This window comes from Schistocerca piceifrons, chromosome 4 (genome assembly GCF_021461385.2).
Source record: "Schistocerca piceifrons isolate TAMUIC-IGC-003096 chromosome 4, iqSchPice1.1, whole genome shotgun sequence".
Taxonomy (NCBI): Eukaryota; Metazoa; Arthropoda; class Insecta; order Orthoptera; family Acrididae; genus Schistocerca; species Schistocerca piceifrons.
The window spans coordinates 236,463,751-236,484,330 of NC_060141.1; the positions used below are offsets into that span (position 1 = coordinate 236,463,751).

The 20,580-nt window shown below is 44.1% G+C and overlaps 1 protein-coding gene across 4 annotated transcripts in view; it reads left to right on the top strand.

Moving 5' to 3' along the window:
- Positions 1-20,580, top strand: part of LOC124794959 (ATP-dependent DNA helicase DDX11) — a 162,284-nt gene that overhangs the window by 107,544 nt on the left and 34,160 nt on the right. For all 4 annotated transcript variants that reach the window (XM_047258678.1, XM_047258675.1, XM_047258674.1 and 1 more), the window contains one exon: positions 8,370-8,577. In XM_047258678.1, coding sequence (XP_047114634.1) covers positions 8,370-8,577 — 208 coding nt within the window. The remainder of the gene's footprint in view (positions 1-8,369; positions 8,578-20,580) is intronic.

Here is a 20,580-nt window from a genome sequence, read left to right on the forward strand (position 1 = left end):
TATATCAGCTTATTAACCTAACTTCTTCCCATGTATTATGGATTACCTGAGGGAGTATAATTATATTCTCATGCTTCAGTATTTTTTCTTTGTTATCTGGTAATAAAGTGTGATGATCATATGTACACCTGAAACCGTCCATCAATGATGCCCCCCCCCCCCCCCCTCCCCCGCCGCCTCACACACTACTGGATCCTTCTGCAGACACGATTCAGTGTCACTTAAACAGTTATAATTATCACAGAGATTGGCTTATATTGGGAAGGTTGGCACAGCATTGCGTGAAGCCAAATTGTAGAAGATCGCAATTCATCTTTCGAGTCATAAATACAACTACCTTATGCAGTGTAGTGGCAAAGTGTAATGGTTAGTGTATAAACTTGGTGTGCAGAAGGTCATACATTCAAATCTCATCAAATGTACTGAAATTGTTTTTGTTTCTAAATCTAATCAAAAGACTGTATAATTTTTAATCAATTAATTGGTATAAATGTTTTTTTTTTTAATTTCTAATACTTTGCTGCATTGTTTTCATCATAGTATTGCCTCTTTTATTTGCTCTTATTTTTCTTCCTAACACTTTGTTTTCATTTGGAATCTGCCTGTGTCACTTATAATCTGCAGCCAAGTGCCAACCAGAATTGCTCATCGGTTGATAAAGTGGCAGCTCATGTAGCCAGTGTGAGGATAGTTTCAGGTAACCAGGGACATCAAGAAATCACAGTTTAGCACTGAAACTGAAATGTGTCTGTCTTGAATTTGCTTGTAGAGTTTAGCTTTAATTGCCGTGAACAAAGTGATTGTGATTTTGGTTCTGCTGCATATTTTTTACTGCTGTTTTCAAAGATATATTGCACATCATGAGGTTGTGATTAGGTTGGGACATAGGTTTAAATTTAGGGAAAACATGTTATCTGCACAATTCAGTCATTCGTCACTTAAAATCAGCTTTCAACAGAGCATCTCACATTTCTGTCATACCTCGTGGCGGCCGCTTCCAACATTGCTGTCCATTACACATTAGCAGCATTTGTGACCTGTGGTGTTTGTGTGTTGCCTACAGTTGAGTGTTAGCCGGCAGCCAATGTGTTAACACTGTAGTGGCAAATGACACATCAACTTCCAAGTAATTTTAGTATTATGAAAAAAATGGATTGCTACTTGTCATATAGAAGAGATGTTGAGTCGCAGACAGGCACAACAAAAAGACTGCTGCACATGTGAGCATTCAACCAAAGGCTTTATTCTAAAGTAGAGAACACACACACATTAACACAAGCACAACTCACACGTCTCTGGTCAGTGAGGCCATACTGTGAGCAACTGCGCATGATAAGAGAAGCAATCTGGGTGGTGGGGGTACAGAGGAGGCATAGGGCAGGGATAGGGTTGGATAGCGGGGTAGGGGTGGAGGACAGTAAAGTGCTGCTTGTGGAAGCAATTCAGGGACAGGGTGGGATACCTAGGTGGGGGGGGAGCGTGGAAAAAGAGGCCAGTAGAGGAGGGGAAAAAGGAGATTGGATGCATTAATGGGATAGGGAGCTGGGAAAGGTGAAGGACAAGGACTAACTGAGCTTGTGGCCGGGGGGCGGGGGGGGGGGGGGGGGGGGGGGATGTTACAGGAACATATATATAGCAAGGAGAGATTCCACCTGCGCATTTCAGGAAAGCTGGTGTTGGTAGGAAGGATTCAGATGGTGTAGGCTCCAAAGTGGTCATTGAAGTGAAGAATGTTGGGCAGCATGTTCAGCAACTGCGTGGTCTAGCTGTGTCTTGGTTCCAGTTTATCAGCTTGTTGGTTGTCATGCCAACGTAGTGTGTGGCACATGGTTGCTGCTTAGCTTGTGTATCATGAGATGGCTTTCACAGGTAACCCTGCCTTTGATTGAACAGATGGTGCTTGTGACCCGACTGGAGTAGGTGATGGTTGATAGGATGTACGGGATGCATCTAGCATCTAGGTCTATTATAGCAATATGAGCCATGAGGCAATGGGATGGGAGTAGGGTGAAGAAGGGATGGACGAGGATCTTGCGTAAATTCAGTGGGAACCGGAATACCTTTGTGGAAGGGGTATGATGAGTAGTAATCAAATGGTGGAGAATGTGATTTAGTTCCTCCAGTCCTTGATGGTACTGAGCCATGGGTGGAAAGCTCCTTTGTGACTGGACAGTGGGACTCTGGGAGGTTGTGGGTTACTGGAGAGACAATGCCCAGGAGATCTGTCCTTACAATATTGAGAGGGTTATTTCTGTCTGTGAAGGCCTCTGTGAGGCCCTTGGTATATTTGGAGAGGGATTGCTCGTCACTACAGATGCAATAGCTAAGGGTGGCTAGACTGTATGAAAGGGACTTCTTGGTATGGAATGGGTGGCAACTATCGAAGTGGAGGTATTGCTGGTGGTTGGTAGGTTTATACAGTCAGAGAAGTACTGATGTGGCCATCTCTGAGGTGCAGGTCAACACTGGGGAAAGTGGCTTGTTGGGTTGAGGAGGACCAGGCGAAGCAAATGGCAGAGAATGTGTTGAGGTTCTGGAGGAATGTGGATAGGGTGTCCTTTCTATTGATCCAGATCACAAAGACATCATCAATGTATGGCGCATGAACAGGTTGGCATAGGATGGTGCCATGTGGATGCCCATTGTTGTATGACGGATTTGTTCGTAGGAGATGCCTTCAGAGGTGAAGTAATTGTGGGTGAGGATATATTTGGTCATGGTGACCAGGGAGAAGGTTGTAGGTGTGAAATCAGTCAGGCATTGCGAAAGGTAGTGCTCAATAGTGACAAGGCCTTGGGCTTTGGGGATATTAGTGTAAAGGGAGGCGGCATCAATAGCGATGAGCAGGGCGCCGTATAGTAAAGAAACGGGTACTGTGGAGAAAGGGAAAATGGTTGGTGTGTTATATATACAGGGTGTTTCAAAAATGACCAGTATATTTGAAACGGCAATAAAAACTGAACGAGCAGCGATAGAAATACACCGTTTGTTGCAATATGCTTGGGACAACAGTACATTTTCAGGCGGACAAACTTTCGAAATTACAGTAGTTACAATTTTCAACAACAGATGGCGCTGCAAGTGATGTGAAAGATATAGAAGACAACGCAGTCTGTGGGTGCGCCATTCTTTACGTCATCTTTCTGCTGTAAGCGTGTGCTGTTCACAACGTGCAAGTGTGCTGTAGACAACATGGTTTATTCCTTAGAACAGAGGATTTTTCTGGTGTTGGAATTCCACCGCCTAGAACACAGTGTTGTTGCAACAAGACGAAGTTTTCAACGGGGGTTTAATGTAACCAAAGGACCGAAAAGCGATACAATAAAGGATATGTTTGAAAAATTTCAACGGACTGGGAACGTGACGGATGAACGTGCTGGAAAGGTAGGGCGACCGCGTACGGCAACCACAGAGGGCAACGCGCAGCTAGTGCAGCAGGTGATCCAACAGTGGCCTCGGGTTTCCGTTCGCCGTGTTGCAGCTGCGGTCCAAATGACGCCAACGTCCACATATCGTCTCATGGGCCAGAGTTTACACCTCTATCCATACAAAATTCAAACGCGGCAACCCCTCAGCGCCGCTACCATTGCTGCACGAGAGACATTCGCTAACGATATAGTGCACAGGATTGATGACGGCGATATGCTTGTGGGCAGCATTTGGTTTACTGACGAAGCTTATTTTTACCTGGACGGCTTCGTGAATAAACACAACTGGCGCATATGGGGAACCGAAAAGCCCCATGTTGCAGTCCCATCGTCCCTGCATCCTCAAAAAGTACTGGTCTGGGCCGCCATTTCTTCCAAAGGAATCATTGGCCCATTTTTCAGATCCGAAACGATTACTGCATCACGCTATCTGGACATTCTTCGTGAATTTGTGGCGGTACAAACTGCCTTAGACGACACTGCGAACACCTCGTGGTTTATGCAAGATGGTGCGCGGCCACATCGCACGGCCGACGTCTTTAATTTCCTGAATGAATATTTCGATGATCGTGTGATTGCTTTGGGCTATCCAAAACATACAGGAGGCGGCGTGGATTGGCCTCCCTATTCGCCAGACGTGAACCCCTGTGACTTCTTTCTGTGGGGACACTTGAAAGACCAGGTGTACCGCCAGAATCCAGAAACAATTGAACAGCTGAAGCAGTACATCTCATCTGCATGTGAAGCCATTCCGCCAGGCACGTTGTCAAAGGTTTCGGGTAATTTCATTCAGAGACTACGCCATATTATTGTTATGCATGGTGGATACGTGGAAAATATCGTACTATAGAGTTTCCCAGACCGCAGCGCCATCTGTTGTTGAAAATTGTAACTACTGTAATTTCCAAAGTTTGTCTGCCTGAAAATGTACTGTTGTCCCAAGTATATTGCAACAAACGGTGTATTTCTATCGCTGCTCGTTTAGTTTTTATCGTCGTTTCAAATATACCGGTCATTTTTGAAACACCCTGTAGAAGGGTAAGTTACAGATAATGGGCTGAAGGTGTTAGTCTATGGCAGCAGAGTGAGTCTCAGTGGGATCACAGTAACTGGCTACAATGGGGTGTCCTGGGTGGTTGGGTTTATGGACTTAAAAAGCATGTAGAAGGCAGAGTGTGGGGATTGGCAGGGATAAGGAATGAGATTCACTCAAGTGAGAGGTTCGGGGATGGGCCTAAGGATCTGAGGAGAGACTGGAGATCCTGTTGGACTGGAGTCCTTTTGCCAGGTAATCCTTGTGATTCAAGACCACTGTGGTGGAGCCTTTGTATGCAAGTGTGATTATAAGGTCAGGATCAGTTTTTAGGTGGTGGATTGTGGTTCTTTCTGCAGATATAAAGCTAGTTTCCATGTTGAGGGATTTGAGGAATTATGGTGAGGCAAGGTTTGAGGTTAAGAAATTCTGCGATGTTAACAAGGAGAGATTTTGAGGCAGTGGATGGATCATGGTTGGGTGGAGGAGTGAACTGAGCCAGGCACAGTTCACCATTGGTTGTGGGTTGAGTCTTATTTTTAGGGTTGGTTGCATAAAAGTGTTTTCACTTTAGGGATCAGGAGATGGAGAGAAGCAGCACAGCCACACTGAATCTGGGTGTGGGACAAAAGGTAAGCCCTCTGTCAAAGAGAGAGAGAGAGAGAGAGAGAGAGAGAGAGAGAGAGGGGGGGGGGGGGGGAGAGAGAGAGAGAGAGACTAAGGCTTTTAGAGGAAAGTTTCATGACTGTGTTTGGGGTCTGTTTAGGTTCTGAGTTCTGTATTCTGTATTGCGGTGGGAGGGAGTTACTGAGGGTGTGGTAAATGTAGTAGGTTTGTGAGGCAGGCTTTGTCAGCTATGAGAGGATGTGGGGGAGGCCTCAAGCTTCATTAGTCCCTGTCCTGCACCCCCTACCCTTCTCTGCTCCCACTCCAGTACTACACAGCCTTCTGTCTCGCCCGAACCCACAGTCTCCTTATTCTCCTGCTCTGTTTGTCTCCTTTTCTGACCCCCCCACCCAGCCTCACAACTGCACCCCTCTACCATACCAGTGTGTATAAGCAGACAAGGAAAAAAAAATTCCCGGATTTTACCCGGATTTCCCGGTTAAAATACACTTTCTACTGGATGAAAATACTCTTTTTAAGTGTTAAGTGACAGTATATTTTCCCTCAGAATTGTAAAACTTACTACTCTTTTGAAGGGTTAAGGTTTTATGCACCAGCTTAAACTTTCCAGCACATCAGTAAACAGCCGCGAGCAAAAAAGAAAAAAAGAAAAATATTTTATGTGCAGCAACAAGTATGCTGTGTATTTTAATATTACAAAAGTATAAATTCGAATGCCACCAAACACAGCACGTTACTTTCCAAAGTGTTGAAATCGAGATTGCGATGCGCTTTTGTCAGTCAGTCATAGTTTGTCACGTGATCTCGCCAGCCAATGAAAGCAGATATTCAGAGTATAGAACAAGGCCTACGAGAAAAACAGGCCATGGCAGGTACATCACGAAGGTAGGCCTGGACTGTTCACAAACACACAAATAGGAAAAGTTAATGGTTTAAATTAATATACAAGTGTGGCTACAAGAAAAGCTACGCTTTCACATATAATACAGGTCTTGGGGGTCAATAAGCTACCAGAAAAGCTTAACTTTCACTTACAAATTGGTCTTTTTTTACACTTTAAGATACATCACACAAATATGCCAGAAAAACTTTTGAATAATGACATAAATGTCTGGTCTTCTTGGCTTGAAGTTGTTCTAAGTGGCTGCTCCTCAAATGGGTCCTCAAATGGTTAAGTTTTAAATGAGAGTCAACACAATGTGATTTAAGAAATTCATTGCACATTCTCAGATGCAACATAATTCATCTTGTGTAAAAGGTAATTTACACTGAAAGTGACGCATTTCAAACCACCATTTGCAATATTTTCCCGCAGCTATTAGAAACAGGTTCATTTCAGCAATTGCCATTGACCACCAGAAAACAGTCATTACTGTGTGCGTGCAGCTACGATGACGTAGGAAGCCTGTATGTTCATACATTTAAAGCATTAAGAAATATTACATTACATCATAAAAGAAACAGGGCATCAGATGATACACCAAGAGTATCGGAATTTTGTAAACCATAATAAAGTACATAATTCTGCTTACTGTGCACATTCGTGTGTCCTGATTCACAATGAAGTAGGCCCCAACCTGGTGTTAAGCTTTTCAACATGGTTTTCGGGATATAAATTTTATTAGAGTACCAGTACTGCACTATCTCATGTTTGGTTTTTTATTATGGCATAATGCCATATGTGCCAGAAGATGAAAACTTGCACTTGAAATCCAGCAAATAGTTGAAACTAACCAATAGTCTGGAATGAAATAATTTGTTTCTAATAAATTGACTGCCTCAGTGCAAAAGATTAATAACAGCCAAATTTCTTTAGCAAGCCAACGAAAATAAATTCATCGTTCTGCAAGGCAATTAATGCTTCACTGTCAAAAGCCTGGAAATAAAATAATAATAATAATAAAAACAAACCTCAATGTATTGTAGTCTTCCATAATTATGTGAATATATTTTAATTCAATTGATGGCTCCCGGCCTCAGAAATCCGTTTTGCTTTCATTTGACTTGAGAGCTCTAATCAAAGAGGAAACAGCAAAATCACTAAATGTAAACACTGTGTGCCACAAAAATTTTTCTGGCTAGCATCTGGCTGCTTCCTACAGCCGATACATCCAACAGACTTACTTCAAGTAGCCAGAAGTGGGAAAATGTACTGTTCATGCGCGACTCAACTGCACAGGTGCATGAGCTCTCTGGCAACTACTCTAACGAAGCTAATATAAACAGTTGTGACGTCGTGCTCATTGCCAGTGGTTGTTTTGAAGTATTGCATAGTCTTTCGTCCTAATGCCTTTAACAGATTTTGCTGTTGGCAGATGCTTGCATGTGCAGTGTGTTTTGTTGTAAATAGCGCATTTCCTTTACAACTTAAGTTTTACGCAATTTTTTTTTTTTCTTTTAGTGGTGCAGCATAATTCTGCAGTAGTGGAATACAGTAGTATTCTTTGTTGGACTATCAGTTCTTAGCAGTCAAAATTCCAAAAAATTAACTGAGAACTAAAACACTAAAAAATTCCCAGAATTCTAAAAAAATTCCGGTGTTTTTCTCGGATTTCCATGTTGTACCATGGTGTATACACCCTGCCTGCCTTGTCACCACCACATCCCTGTATGCTGCCACAAACATCACTTTACTGCCCTGCATCCCAACTGTGCTATCCCTTCTCCCCTCCCTGCCCAAACCTCATCCTTACCCCCACCAACCAGATTGCTTCTCCAATCATGCACAGATGCTCATAGTGTGGCCTCAGTGGCCACAGTGAACATCTCCTCTATATGGTGAGTAGCAATCTATCCTTTTCATAATATTGTCTTTATTCCATCCTAGATTTTCCATTGTTCATCAAATAATTTTAATAGAACTATACTGAACTATTTGCTTAACAGCTGACCACTACTAAACTAAACTATTCTCCCCTAACATTGAATGTAAAGTGTGCTTTTCTACAATATTGTCATAATAATAACTTTTTGTGATATATAATGGATAGAAATGTGTACAAATAAATTTACATGTGACAACATACGTGGCAGAATAAATTGTTGTAAAAACCTCATAGCTGTTCTATGCTAATTTTTTTAAAGTTAATATTTTTAAAAATTGCTATTGAAATATGTAAATTTTGTTAAGAAGAAATGAATATTTTAATTCCCTACTACATTACCATATTCTAACGTTAAAGCTTTATCATTTTACTTTCTACTGTGTATAATTGTGTGTTCCCCACTCACCGCAATATTTTCAGAATTGTGAATGCTTTCATGTTTTTTGTGTGTTGCAGAGCAAACACCCTTGCAAAATACTGTGAGGAAGGAAACCTCTTTTGGGAATCCACTACCATCTATAGTGTCATTCGTTGAAGCCTTGACAACAAAGAGTGATGATGGGCGAGTACTGGTGTCCATAAATACGGTGCTTGGGAAGGGCAGACTGCGCTTCATGCTACTCAACCCTGCTGCACACATAGAGCCCATCATCAAGTTGCCAAGGTCTGTCACACTGCCCCAAGGTGGATTTTGCACATATTATACCAAATATAAACCTACCTCAACTGAGATTGATATTTTTATTATTTTTTTGTTGAATTTCCTGTATAAAACAGTTCTATCATGATTATCGAAATTTGAATATAATTGAAAAAGAGTAATTAATTTTTGGTAAGAGTGGAAAAAAAACACCTGATATTTTGATAAGCAGTATAGGCTTAATATATTTTTGAGATGTGTGATTTGTTTGCTCAGTAGGTAAATGTCATACTATAAACCAAAGGGCCAGGTTTCAATTCCCAATTGATCCAAGGATTTTTTTTCTGTTACTTATGTCTCCTTTTACCCTCTGGCAGTGTTTGTTAATGTGAAAAATATTATGGTATGGAGTTCTAATTTTTAACTGTAGGTCCTTTTATAATTGGCTGCCTGCCCATTCAAAACTCAAGAGAAGGCAAAGACATCCTACCACCAGTGGGCCCTTTCTGCCACTGGAGTTTGTTGAGCACCTCGGTAATGTTCCCACACTGACTAAACGATCCCGTGATGAAATGCGTTGCTCTTTGTTGGATCTTCTCTATCTCTTCGATCAGTCCTACTTGGTAAGGAACTCCGATTGATGAACAATATTTAAGAATCATTCAAACAAATGCCTTGTAAGCCACTTCTCTTGTGTATGTGTCACATTTTCTTCAGATTCTTCCAGCGAATGTCTGTCTGGCATCCTCTCTTTCTTTTGTTTTTTCATGTGGTCCTTCCACTCAAGGTCGCCACGGATAGCTGCTCCTAGGTATTTTACAGTAGATACTATTTTCAGGAATTTGTCATCAATAGTGTATTTCACAGCAGCAGATTCATTTTTCTATGTATGCACAATCTGTTAACTTTATTTACATGCAAGACCAGCTGCCAGAGCCCGCACCATTCATGAATCCTCTGTAGGTCATTCTGCAACTTGATTTTGTCTTCTGGCATTACTACTTTCTTACAGACAACTGCATCATCTGTGAACAGCTTCCGATTCTTTCTACTGGATCATTTATGTACAATAATCAAGGACAAATTATTTAGCTTCACCTTAGTGCTTCGGTAGATAGGTTTTTGAATCTCTGCGTATTACTAGACACAGTTCGTGTGTTTTCCTCTGGGTCTACAGTTGAGATGCGCAGTATGTGCCGATAGTCCGTTTATCTGCATAGTTTAGTTTTCCACGGCCTTTAGTATGGACAGGGACTGCGATTGTTGTGTGCGGATGCGAGCCGAGTTGGTGACACTTTGCTCTCAGCTTGAGGCTGTGATGGCTTCGGTTACACAGCTTGGGGCTGCAGTGGATGGGCACCACTGTTATGGGCTGGCCGTGGGGATCCAACAGACGTCCAGCATGTCGGAGTCCTCCAATCGGTCCTCACCAGTTTCCAACCCAGTTACTGCTGGCACTGAGGCTGACACCTCACCTGTGGTCAAGTGGGAGGTCGCCCTGGGGAGAAGCAGGCGGCGAAAGACTTCCCAGGCGGCCGCACATAAGGCCTCCCCGATGTGTCTGACAAACAGGTTCCAGGTGCTGTCTGTGGCTGACACTGTCACTGAGCCAGGTGTTGTTGCCTGTCCTGTTTCAGAGGAAACCACTCAGCCTGCAAGATCCGGGCAATCGCAGAGGGTGGGATTATTGGTAGTTGGGAGCTCCAACGTTAGGCACATTATGGGGCCCCTTAGGGACTTGGACGACAAGGAGGGTAAGAGAACCAATGTGCACTCAGTGTGCATACCAGGTGGAGTCTTTCCAGATGTGGAAAGGGTCCTCCCGGATGCCATGAAGAGCACAGGGTGTAGCCAACTGTAGGTGGTGGCTCATGTCGGTACGAATGATGTGTGTCACTTTGGATCAGAAGAGATTCTCTCTGGTTTCGAGCAGCTAACAGAAGTGGTGAAGGCTGCCAATCTTTCTTGCAAGATGAAAACAGAGCTGACCATTTGCAGCATAGTTGACAGGACCGATTGCGGACCTCTGGTACAGAGCCGAGTGGAGGGTCTGAATCAGAGGCTCAGACGGTTGTGCAACCGTGTAGGCTGCAGATTCCTCTGCTTGTGCCAAACGGTGTTTGGGTTTCGGGTTCTGCTGAATAGGTCAGGTGTCCACTATACGCAGGCGGCGACTACACGGGTAGCAGGGGCTGTGTGGCGTGGACTGGGCGGTTTTTAGGTTAGAGGGTCTCGGGAAAACAAAAGAAGGGCCTCAGTCACAAAGGGTGCAGGCTGAACACAGGAAAAACGTAGATACAGTTGTAAATTGTCGTAGCTGTGTTGGGAAAGTACCAGAGCTCCAAGCACTAATAGAAAGCACTGATGCTCAAATCATTATAGGCACTGTGAGCTGGCCAAAGCCGGATATAAGTTCAGCCAAAATTTTTGTGAAGAACCTAACGGTGTTCCGAAAGGATGGTGGTGGCATGTTTGCTGCTGTTAGAAGTAGTTTAACTTGTGGTGAAATTGAAGTAGATACTTCCTCTGAGTTAGTATGGGCAGGGGTCATTGTTGGCAACCGGAATAAAATAATAGTTGGATCCTTTCACTGACCTCCCAATTCAGATGATACAGTTGCTGAAAGGTTCATAGAAAACTTCAGTCTGATTTCAAACGCGTACCCGACTCATACAGTAATAGTTGGTGGTGACTTTAATTTACCCTTGATATGTTGGCGGAAATACATGTTTAATTCTAGAGGTACACATGTAATATCATCTGAAATTGTGCTAAACGCATTCTCTGAAAATTATTTCGAGCAGTTAGTTCATGAGCCCACCCGAATAGTAAACGGTTGTGGAAACACATTTGACCTCTTAGCAACAAACAATCCTAAGTTAATAACGAGCATCAAAACCGATTCAGGGATTAGTGAACACAGGGTTGTCGTAACGAGATTGAATACTGTAATCCCCAAATCCTCGAAAAATAAGTGAAAAATATACCTATTCAGAAAAGCAGATAAAAATTCAATTGACACTTTCCTGAGAGACAATCTCCACTCATTCCAAATTAATAATATAAGTATAGTCCAGATGTGGCATAAATTCAAAGAAATAGTATTGGCAGCAATTGAGAGATTTATACCAAATAAATTAACAAACGATGGAGCTGATCCTCCTTGGTACACAAAACTCGTTAGAACACTGTTGCAGAAACAACGAAGCAAGCATGCCAAATTTAAACAGACGCAAAATCCCCAAGATCGACGATCTTTTACAGAAGCTCGAAATGTAGCATGGACTTCAATGCGAGATGCCTATAACAGTTTCCACAATGAAACTTTGTCTTGAAACCTGGCAGAAAATCCAAAGAGATTCTGGTCTTATGTGAAGTAGCGGCAAGAAACAATTACTGCCTTCTCTGCACGATAGCAATGGAGATAATATTGAAGGCAGTGCTGCCAAGGCAGAGTTATTAAACACAGCCTTCCGAAATGCCTTCACAAAAGAATACGAAGTAAATATTCCAGAATTCGAATCGAGAACAGCTGCCAACATGAGTAATGTAGAAGTAAATATCCTCGGAGTAGTGAAGCAACTTAAATCACTTAATAAAAGCAAGACTGTATACCATTTATGTTCCTTTTGGAGTATGCTGATGCATTAGCTCCATACTTAACAATCATATACATCCGTTTGTTCGACGAAAGATCCATACCCAAAGACTGGAAAGTTGTACAGGTCACACCAAGAAAGGTAGTAGGAGTAATCCACTAAATTACAGACCCATATCGTTAACGTCGAAATGCAGCAGGATTTTAGAACATAAATTGTGTTCGAACATTATGAATCGCCTCGAAGAAACCGGTCTATTGACACACAGTCAACATGGGTGTAGAAAACATCGTTCCTGTGAAACACAACTAGCTGTTTATTCACATGAAGTGTTGAGTGCTACTGACAAGGGATTTGAGATTGATTCCGTATTTCCGGAATGCTTTTGACACTGTACCACACAAGCGGCTCATAGTGAAACTGTGCTTATGGAACATCGTTGCAGTTATCTGACTGGATTTGTGATTTCCTGTCTGAGAGGTCACAGTTTGTTGTAATTGACAGAAAGTCATCGAGTAAAACAGAAGTGATCTCTGGTGTTCCCCAAGGTAGTGTTATAGGCCCTTTGCTGTTCCTTATCTATATTAACGATTTTGGGGACAATCTGAGCAGCCGTCTTCGGTTGTTTGCAGGTGACTCTGTCGTTTATCGACTAATAAAGTCATCAGAAAATGAAAACAAATTGCAAAAAGATTTAGACAAGATATCTGAATGGTGCGAAAATTGGCAGTTGACCCTAAATAACGAAAAGTGTGAGGTCATCCACATGAGTGCTAAAAGGAGTTCATTATACTTCGGTTACACGATAAATCAGTCTAATCTAAAAGCCGTAAATTCAACTAAATACCGAGGTATTACAATTATGAACAACTTAAATTGGAAGGGACACATAGAAAATGTTGTGGGGAAGGCTAACCAAAGACTGCGTTTTATTGGCAGGACACTTAGAAAATGTAACAGACCTACTAGGGGGACTGCCTACACTACGCTTGTCCGTCCTCTTTTAGAATACTACTGCACAGTGTGGGATCCTTACCAGATAGGACTGACAGAGTACATTGAAAAAGTTCAAATGAAGGCAGCATGTGTTGTATTATCGCGAAATATGGTAGAGAGTGTCACTGAAATGATACGGGATTCGGGCTGGAAATCATTAAAAGAAAGGTGTTTTTCATTGCGACGGAATCTTCTCACGAAATTCCAATCACCAACTTTCTCCTCTGAATGTGAAAATATTTTGTTGACTCCGACTTACATAGGATGAACGATCACCAAGATAAAATAAGGTAAATCAGAGCTTAAGTGGAAAGATATAGGTGTTTATTCTTTCCGTGCTCTACACAAGATTGGAATAATAGAGAATTGTGAAGGTGGTTCGATGAACCCTCTGCCAGGCACTTAAATGTGATTTGCAGAGTATACATGTAGATGTAGATTGTAAACAATAATGGTAGAGCACTTACTCTCGAAAGGCAAAGGTCCCGAGTTCAAGTCTCAGTCCGGCACACAGTTTTAATCTGCCAGGAAGTTTCATATCAGCGTGCACTCCACTGCAGAGTGAAAAATCTCATTCTGGAATAATGGTCCTATAGCATTTACCTTTACATCTGTCAGTTTTGTTCCGTTAAGACCGACATGTTGAGTTCTGTCTCAAAGGAGGTATTGAATCCAGTCACAAGTCTGGTCCGATACTCAGTAAGCTTTTATTTTTTTCACTAAACAGCGGTGCGGGACATTGTCAAATGCCTTCCTGAAGTCAAGGAACTCTGCATCAACCTGAGCCCATTGTCAACAGCGCTATGGATCTGATAGAGGAATAGAGCAAGCTGAGTCGCTATGGATCTGATACAGGAATAGAGCAAGCTGAGTTCTGAAAGACTTCAGTTCTCCAGTAATGTCATAATTCTTGAGCATAAAACATGGCCCTCAATTCTGCAACAGATCGACAACAATAAAATACGCCTATGATCACGCGCATCTGTCCTACAACCCTTCTTGAAAACAATGAACAAAATGGTGAAACGCACCATTGACTTTAAATAATTTCGCAACAGAGACTGTTTTTGTTCTGAAACACTTTTATACTGGTTGCTGTAACAGCCTGCAGAGATGGAGCAGTAGATTTTGGACAGTGGATTTTGTAGACATGCAGTTGTCTGCTACTGTTTTCGAACAACCAGAGACAGCAACAACACAGACAGGCATTGAAATGATTTTAATCGTGGCAGGGAAAATATGCTAAAGCAAACACGACATCAATGAGAATGAAATTTTATAGTAACTTGACTTTACAAAAATTACAAATGACACATTTTAGTAAAGTATACCTGGAGCAGCCAAGATAGGCAATTGTGTAAAAAAAGAAAAGCCCTATTGATCAGTATGTAATAACACTGAAGTATGTATGAGCGAAAATATAAACAAAGTACTACTACAAAGTATTACTCAACAGTGACATTAATGTAACATATGTTGAAATAATGCTAACTGTTGATCATGAACTTGAAGGTCAACCCTATGAACTACTCGTGTAGCTAATCTTGTACTTGCCGAGTTTGTCAAATCATAACAAGATGAGAAATGACTGATTTTGTGAAATATGAGAAATTATTTCTGTGTACCCTTATGAGAGCTACTAGCAATCACTGCTTGCCTCTACACAAATAAAATATAAAACTGCATAATCGTTATTTCAAAGATGGGCTCATAACTATTAATAACATGTAGTGCAACCACAGATTCAACTGCCACACATAGAATGCGATGATGAATTTAGTACTCACCAACTTCAAGCCAATAAATTGACATCTTCTTCACTGTCGGACTGCAATGAATCTGACTCATAGAGGTCCATTATTAAAGGCTCCATAATACAGTCCCTACCGATTTCTTGTTTGTAGTCCTAACCCTGTAATTTTTTTGCATACCTTACACAGTCTGCCCACGGAGAAATCATATTGCTCTGAAATTTTAAAGGTATTGTTCTTTTCTGCAGTGTAAGCTTCCAACTGCGCCCATAACATCTCTTGACAGGATTGTAATGGCAGTGATACAGTGGTAATGTCTTGGTGCCCATCTTGTTTAGCGATCTCATCTGTCTCATAGCTAGCTTATTTGCAATGACAAACAGCAACAGTTCTGCTCTGGTTCATGATGATAACCAGTTAATAATATCTGACTTCCTGGTGTGGGTTTAAGGAACCTTGTTGAGTCGCACTGAATGGAAACTGCATTCTCCATCACAATAACTGAATTTGGGCAGAGGTATGGCAATCATTGTTTTGTAAACCATTATTTAAATACTCTGTATGTCATCTCATTATGGTAATCCTCAGAGCTCTTACATATTAGTTTACTCTCAGGAATGAACCATTTGTCTGCTGATCCTGCATGTACAATAAGTCGACTATATTTACCTAGTGGAACTTCAAGATCACCAATCCCATTGCTCATTTTCCAGCACAATGACCTTATGTGTTTTTTTTGTCACATATGTTTCATCGATATAATAAATGGAAGATGTTCCACTGTCTTGATACTCCTGCAATCCTACTAAAACTACAGTTGTGCAGCTACAATATCACTTCTCTCCATAACAAATTTTCTCCCATCATTTATCTTACGACAATGAAACCCCATGTCCTTTAATATTCACGACATTGTCTGTCGACTGCCGTTGAAATCCAGATTCTCTATCCTTTGTGAAACTAATTTGTCTGCAGTCGGATATTCGCCTCTCTAATACATATCAAATATTGTCAGACATAAAACATTCTTAGAGAAATTGTCCAGATCGCTTACTTCCTTCTTACGATTGCATCGCTTCCCTGATGATTTAAAAGATGCTGATCGACTGGATTTAATACACACGTTTGCTTCAGTGGAGATATGCTGCACAGTTCACAGTCTCACACTGCACACCTCAGCTGTTTTCACCTGGCTGTTAACAACATTAGGGTGAGCACCATGTGGTGGCAAGTTGTCTGCTTCGGCTCCTCCTTTGAAGAAGTGGTACACCTCGGAATGCTATATCTCTTGGTTGCTTGTGTAGCATTTGGTGCTTGTATGATCTGTCAGCCGCAATGAACACTTTGCAAACAATATAATTGTCTGCACTACATGTTCAAAGCACTTACAGCAACTTGTGAGACAGACTGAAGCAGCGAAATGATGCTATTGGCTGGAGTGTCACGTGGAACACTGTCCCTTGCTACTGCACATCACCCAACCACCCGCAGTCTTAGCTGCATGCAGCTGTATGTGGTCTAGGAATTTACCTTTTTGAGTTGGTTCTCTTACTATCTGTCCAAAGTAATTTTTGGACAAGACATTCAGAACAATTTCACACAAATCCCTGTCTTTGGCACTGGTTTTGATAGCGTGACTCTCCCAGTCGTTGCCTGGGTGTTACAGATGGCCCCCTGTTACAACAGCATGATGGAGAAAGTTATTAATTATATTCTACAAATTGTCTATGAAGTGCTCTATCACTACAGCTTCTGACCCAGGCAGTCTATAAAAGCATCTGATTACCATTTCTGACTGACCTTTGATGCTTAACTTCAACCAGGTTAACTCACATTCAGAATCCATGATAACGTCAGAAGTTATTGTCTCCCCCTGCGGGTCCGGGGATTAGAATAGGCCCGCGGTATTCCTGCCTGTCGTAAGAGGCGACTAAAAGGAGTCCATCCCCCTCACGGGGGTAGTTAGCGCCTGCGTCCGGGGACGGATGGTTCTACGACCTATAATCGTGGTCTTTTTGGTTTTTCACTTCTCGTTTCTTCCTTCCTTTTGTTGGTTCCTTTCTTTGCTCTTCTCCACCTCACTGTCTTCCTTACTCTTTCCCTTGACTTCTCCTTGCCTTCTCATTGCCTTTTTCTCCTTGCCTTCTCATTGCCTTTTTCTCCTTGCCTTCTCATTGCCCTTTCTCCTTGCCTTCTCATTGCCTTTTTCTCCTTGCCTTCTCATTGCCTTTGCTTTCTCATTGCCTTCTTCTCCTTGCCTTCTCTGGTCTCCGCCTCGGCGTTTGAGACAGTCTGTCCTCTTTCTCCATCTCTCTCTTCTTTTTCCTCTTCTTCCTTCCTCCCTGTGTGCTGTGTGTGCCTGAAGGCCGACCCACGCGTTCGCATGCGTAGCCGGTGACGGGGTAACGCGTAAGTCCCCGCCCTGGGTAGACATGTAAGGCACGCGCGTACCCCCTGGTAAAGGCCAGGCCCGGGGAGGGGTGATTGCCTGAGCTGATACCTTCTGACCATGCCGATTGGTCCCTCCGTCTGTTTCTCGGGAGGTGTGACCTGAGGTGTAAACATTCACCTAAGGCGGGAGTGCCCTCTGAGAGGGTCCCCACAAGGAAGGAGCGCGCCATCGGAGACGCTGGCAATCATGGGGGATTCCTCCGCAATGGATTCTACTCCATCTCTTTCGACTTCGACCCAAAAACGGAAACGTGACCAGCCAACAGTGACAAAAGTACTACCGCCTGCCCCACAGTTCCTCGTAGTTTCTCGATCTGAGGACGGAAAGGATTTTTCCTCTGTCAACCCTTTCGTTATTCAGAAGGGCGTAGATGCCATAGCCGGATGTGTCAAATCTTGTACCAGGTTGCGTAACGGCACCTTATTACTAGAAACTGAGAGTGCCTTTCAGGCACAAAAACTGGTTCGGGCCACCCTCCTGTACACGTTCCCTGTCCGGGTGGAGGCCCACCGAACTTTGAATTCGTCTCGTGGTGTAGTCTATACTAGCTCCCTCGACAGATTGACTGACGAGGAGCTTCAATCATTCCTCGCTGAGCAGGGCGTGACGGCTGTCCATAGGGTGATGAAAAAGGTCAACAATGACCTTGTACCGACCCGGACACTTTTCTTGACCTTCGATAGTGTTAAGCTGCCATCGCGCATTAAGGCGGGCTACGAGGTTATTTCTGTTCGCCCCTATGTCCCGACACCTACGCGCTGCTACCAGTGTCAGCGTTTCAATCACACTCGACAGTCTTGTTCCAATGCGGCTAAATGTGTCACTTGTGGCAGGGATGCCCATGAGGGTGACTGTCCACCTCCGTCTCCTCGTTGTGTGAACTGTCAGGGTGACCATGCCGCATCCTCCCGCGACTGTCCTGTCTATAAGGAAGAACGCTGTATCCAAGAAATTCGGGTCAAAGAGAAAGTGTCCACCTCGGCTGCTCGCAAGCTATTGGCTAGTAGGAAGCCCACGTTGCTCCCAGCGGGGAAATACAGTACTGTCCTCGCCTCTCCTCGGACTACCCGGGAGGTAGCAACCCAGACATGCGATCTGACCTTCAGCACCACGGTCGTCCGTTCGGCCAGTGCTAAGATCGCGCGGTCGACGTCTCCTCTTCCTCCCATCACCCCACAGACACGAGCACCTTCCTCAGCTTCTGGTAAGACGAAGACATCGAAGTCAGATGCACGGGCCTTCAAGAAGGACCCATCCCGTGCAGACTTCCTCCGTACCTTGACCTCCCAGCCTTCGACCGGTACTTCCACTACACGTCCTTCCAAAAAGGCGCATAGGAAGCACAGTTCTCCTTCTCCGCCACGGCGCATTTCTTCTCCTGCGCCACCCAGCGGTTGCCGCCCCAGGCCGTCATCCGTTTCGCCTGGCCGCACCGCTGGTAGCCGTACATCTGGCCGTTCACTGGCGGAGGAAGCTCCCCCTCCCGGCCATCCTCCCGAGATGGCCGATGACCCTATAGACCCGATGGACGATGACTGTCCGCCTACTGATAGCGGCGGCAGTGCTCGCTCGAAGCCAGGCCCTAAGCGGCCTTCGAGGTGAACACTTCTCTCATCTTCCTTTTCTTACGATGGCACTCATTCACTGGAATATTCGCAGCATTCGCTCCAACCGAGAGGACTTGAAGTTGCTGCTCCGCTTGCACCGTCCGCTCGTCGTAGCCCTCCAGGAAACGAAGCTACGCCCATGCGATCAAATTGCCTTGGCACACTACACCTCTGTGCGTTTTGACCTACCCCCTGTGGTAGGTATCCCAGCTCATGGAGGGGTTATGTTGCTGGTCCGGGATGATATTTACTACGATCCCATCACATTGCACACCGGCCTGCAGGCAGTTGCCATCCGCATTACTCTCCCCACTTTTACGTTTTCCTTTTGTACCGTTTACACTCCATCGTCATCTGCCGTTACCAGGGCAGACGTGATGCAACTTATTGCTCAGCTACCTGCACCATTTTTGTTAACTGGAGACTTCAATGCCCACCATCCCCTTTGGGGCTCTCCAGCATCCTGCCCGAGGGGCTCCTTGTTAGCAGACCTTTTCAACCAGCTCGATCTTGTCTGCCTCAATACTGGCGCCCCTACTTTTCTTTCGGACACATCTCACACCTATTCCCATTTAGACCTCTCTATATGTACTCCCCAACTTGCACGCCGGTTTGAGTGGTATGCACTTTCTGATACATATTCGAGCGACCACTTCCCGTGTGTTATCCATCTCCTGCAGCATACCCCCTCTCCGTGCTTCTCTAATTGGACCATCTCCAAGGCAGACTGGGGGCTCTTCTCTTCCAGGGCGACCTTTCAGGATCAAACCTTTACAAGCTGCGATCGTCAGGTCGCACACCTCACGGAAGTCATTCTCGCTGCTGCTGAATATTCCATCCCTCACCCTCCTTCTTCTCCACGTCGCGTACCGGTCCCCTGGTGGACCGCAGCATGTAGAGACGCTTTACGTGCTCGTCGTCGTGCTTTACGCACATTTAAACGCCACCCTACAGTGCTGAATTGTATCAGTTATAAACGATTACGTGCTCAGTGTCGTCGTATTATCAAAGAAAGCAAGAAAGCCAGCTGGGCTGCTTTCACAAGCACCTTCAACAGTTTTACTCCTTCTTCTGTTGTCTGGGGTAGCCTGCGCCGGCTATCTGGCACTAAGGTCCACTCGCCAGTTTCTGGCTTGAAGGTCGCGAATGACGTCCTTGTGGCCCCTGAGGCTGTCTCCAATGCCTTCGGCCGCTTTTTCGCAGAGGTTTCGAGCTCCGCTCATTACCACCCTACCTTCCTCCCCCGCAAACAGGCAGAGGAGGCTAGGCCACCTAACTTCCGCTCCTCGAATTGTGAAAGTTATAATGCCCCATTCACCATGCGGGAACTCGAAAACGCACTTGGCCGATCACGGTCCTCTGCTCCAGGGCCAGATTCTATTCGTATTCAGATGCTGAAGAACCTTTCTCCTGCGGGTAAAGGTTTTCTTCTTCGTACATACAATCGCATATGGATTGAGGGACATGTTCCCGCATGCTGGCGCGAGTCTATTGTTGTCCCGATTCCTAAGCCGGGGAAGGACAAGCACTTGCCCTCCAGTTATCGACCTATCTCGCTTACCAGCTGTGTCTGTAAAGTGATGGAGCGAATGGTTAACTCTCGATTGGTTTGGCTGCTCGAG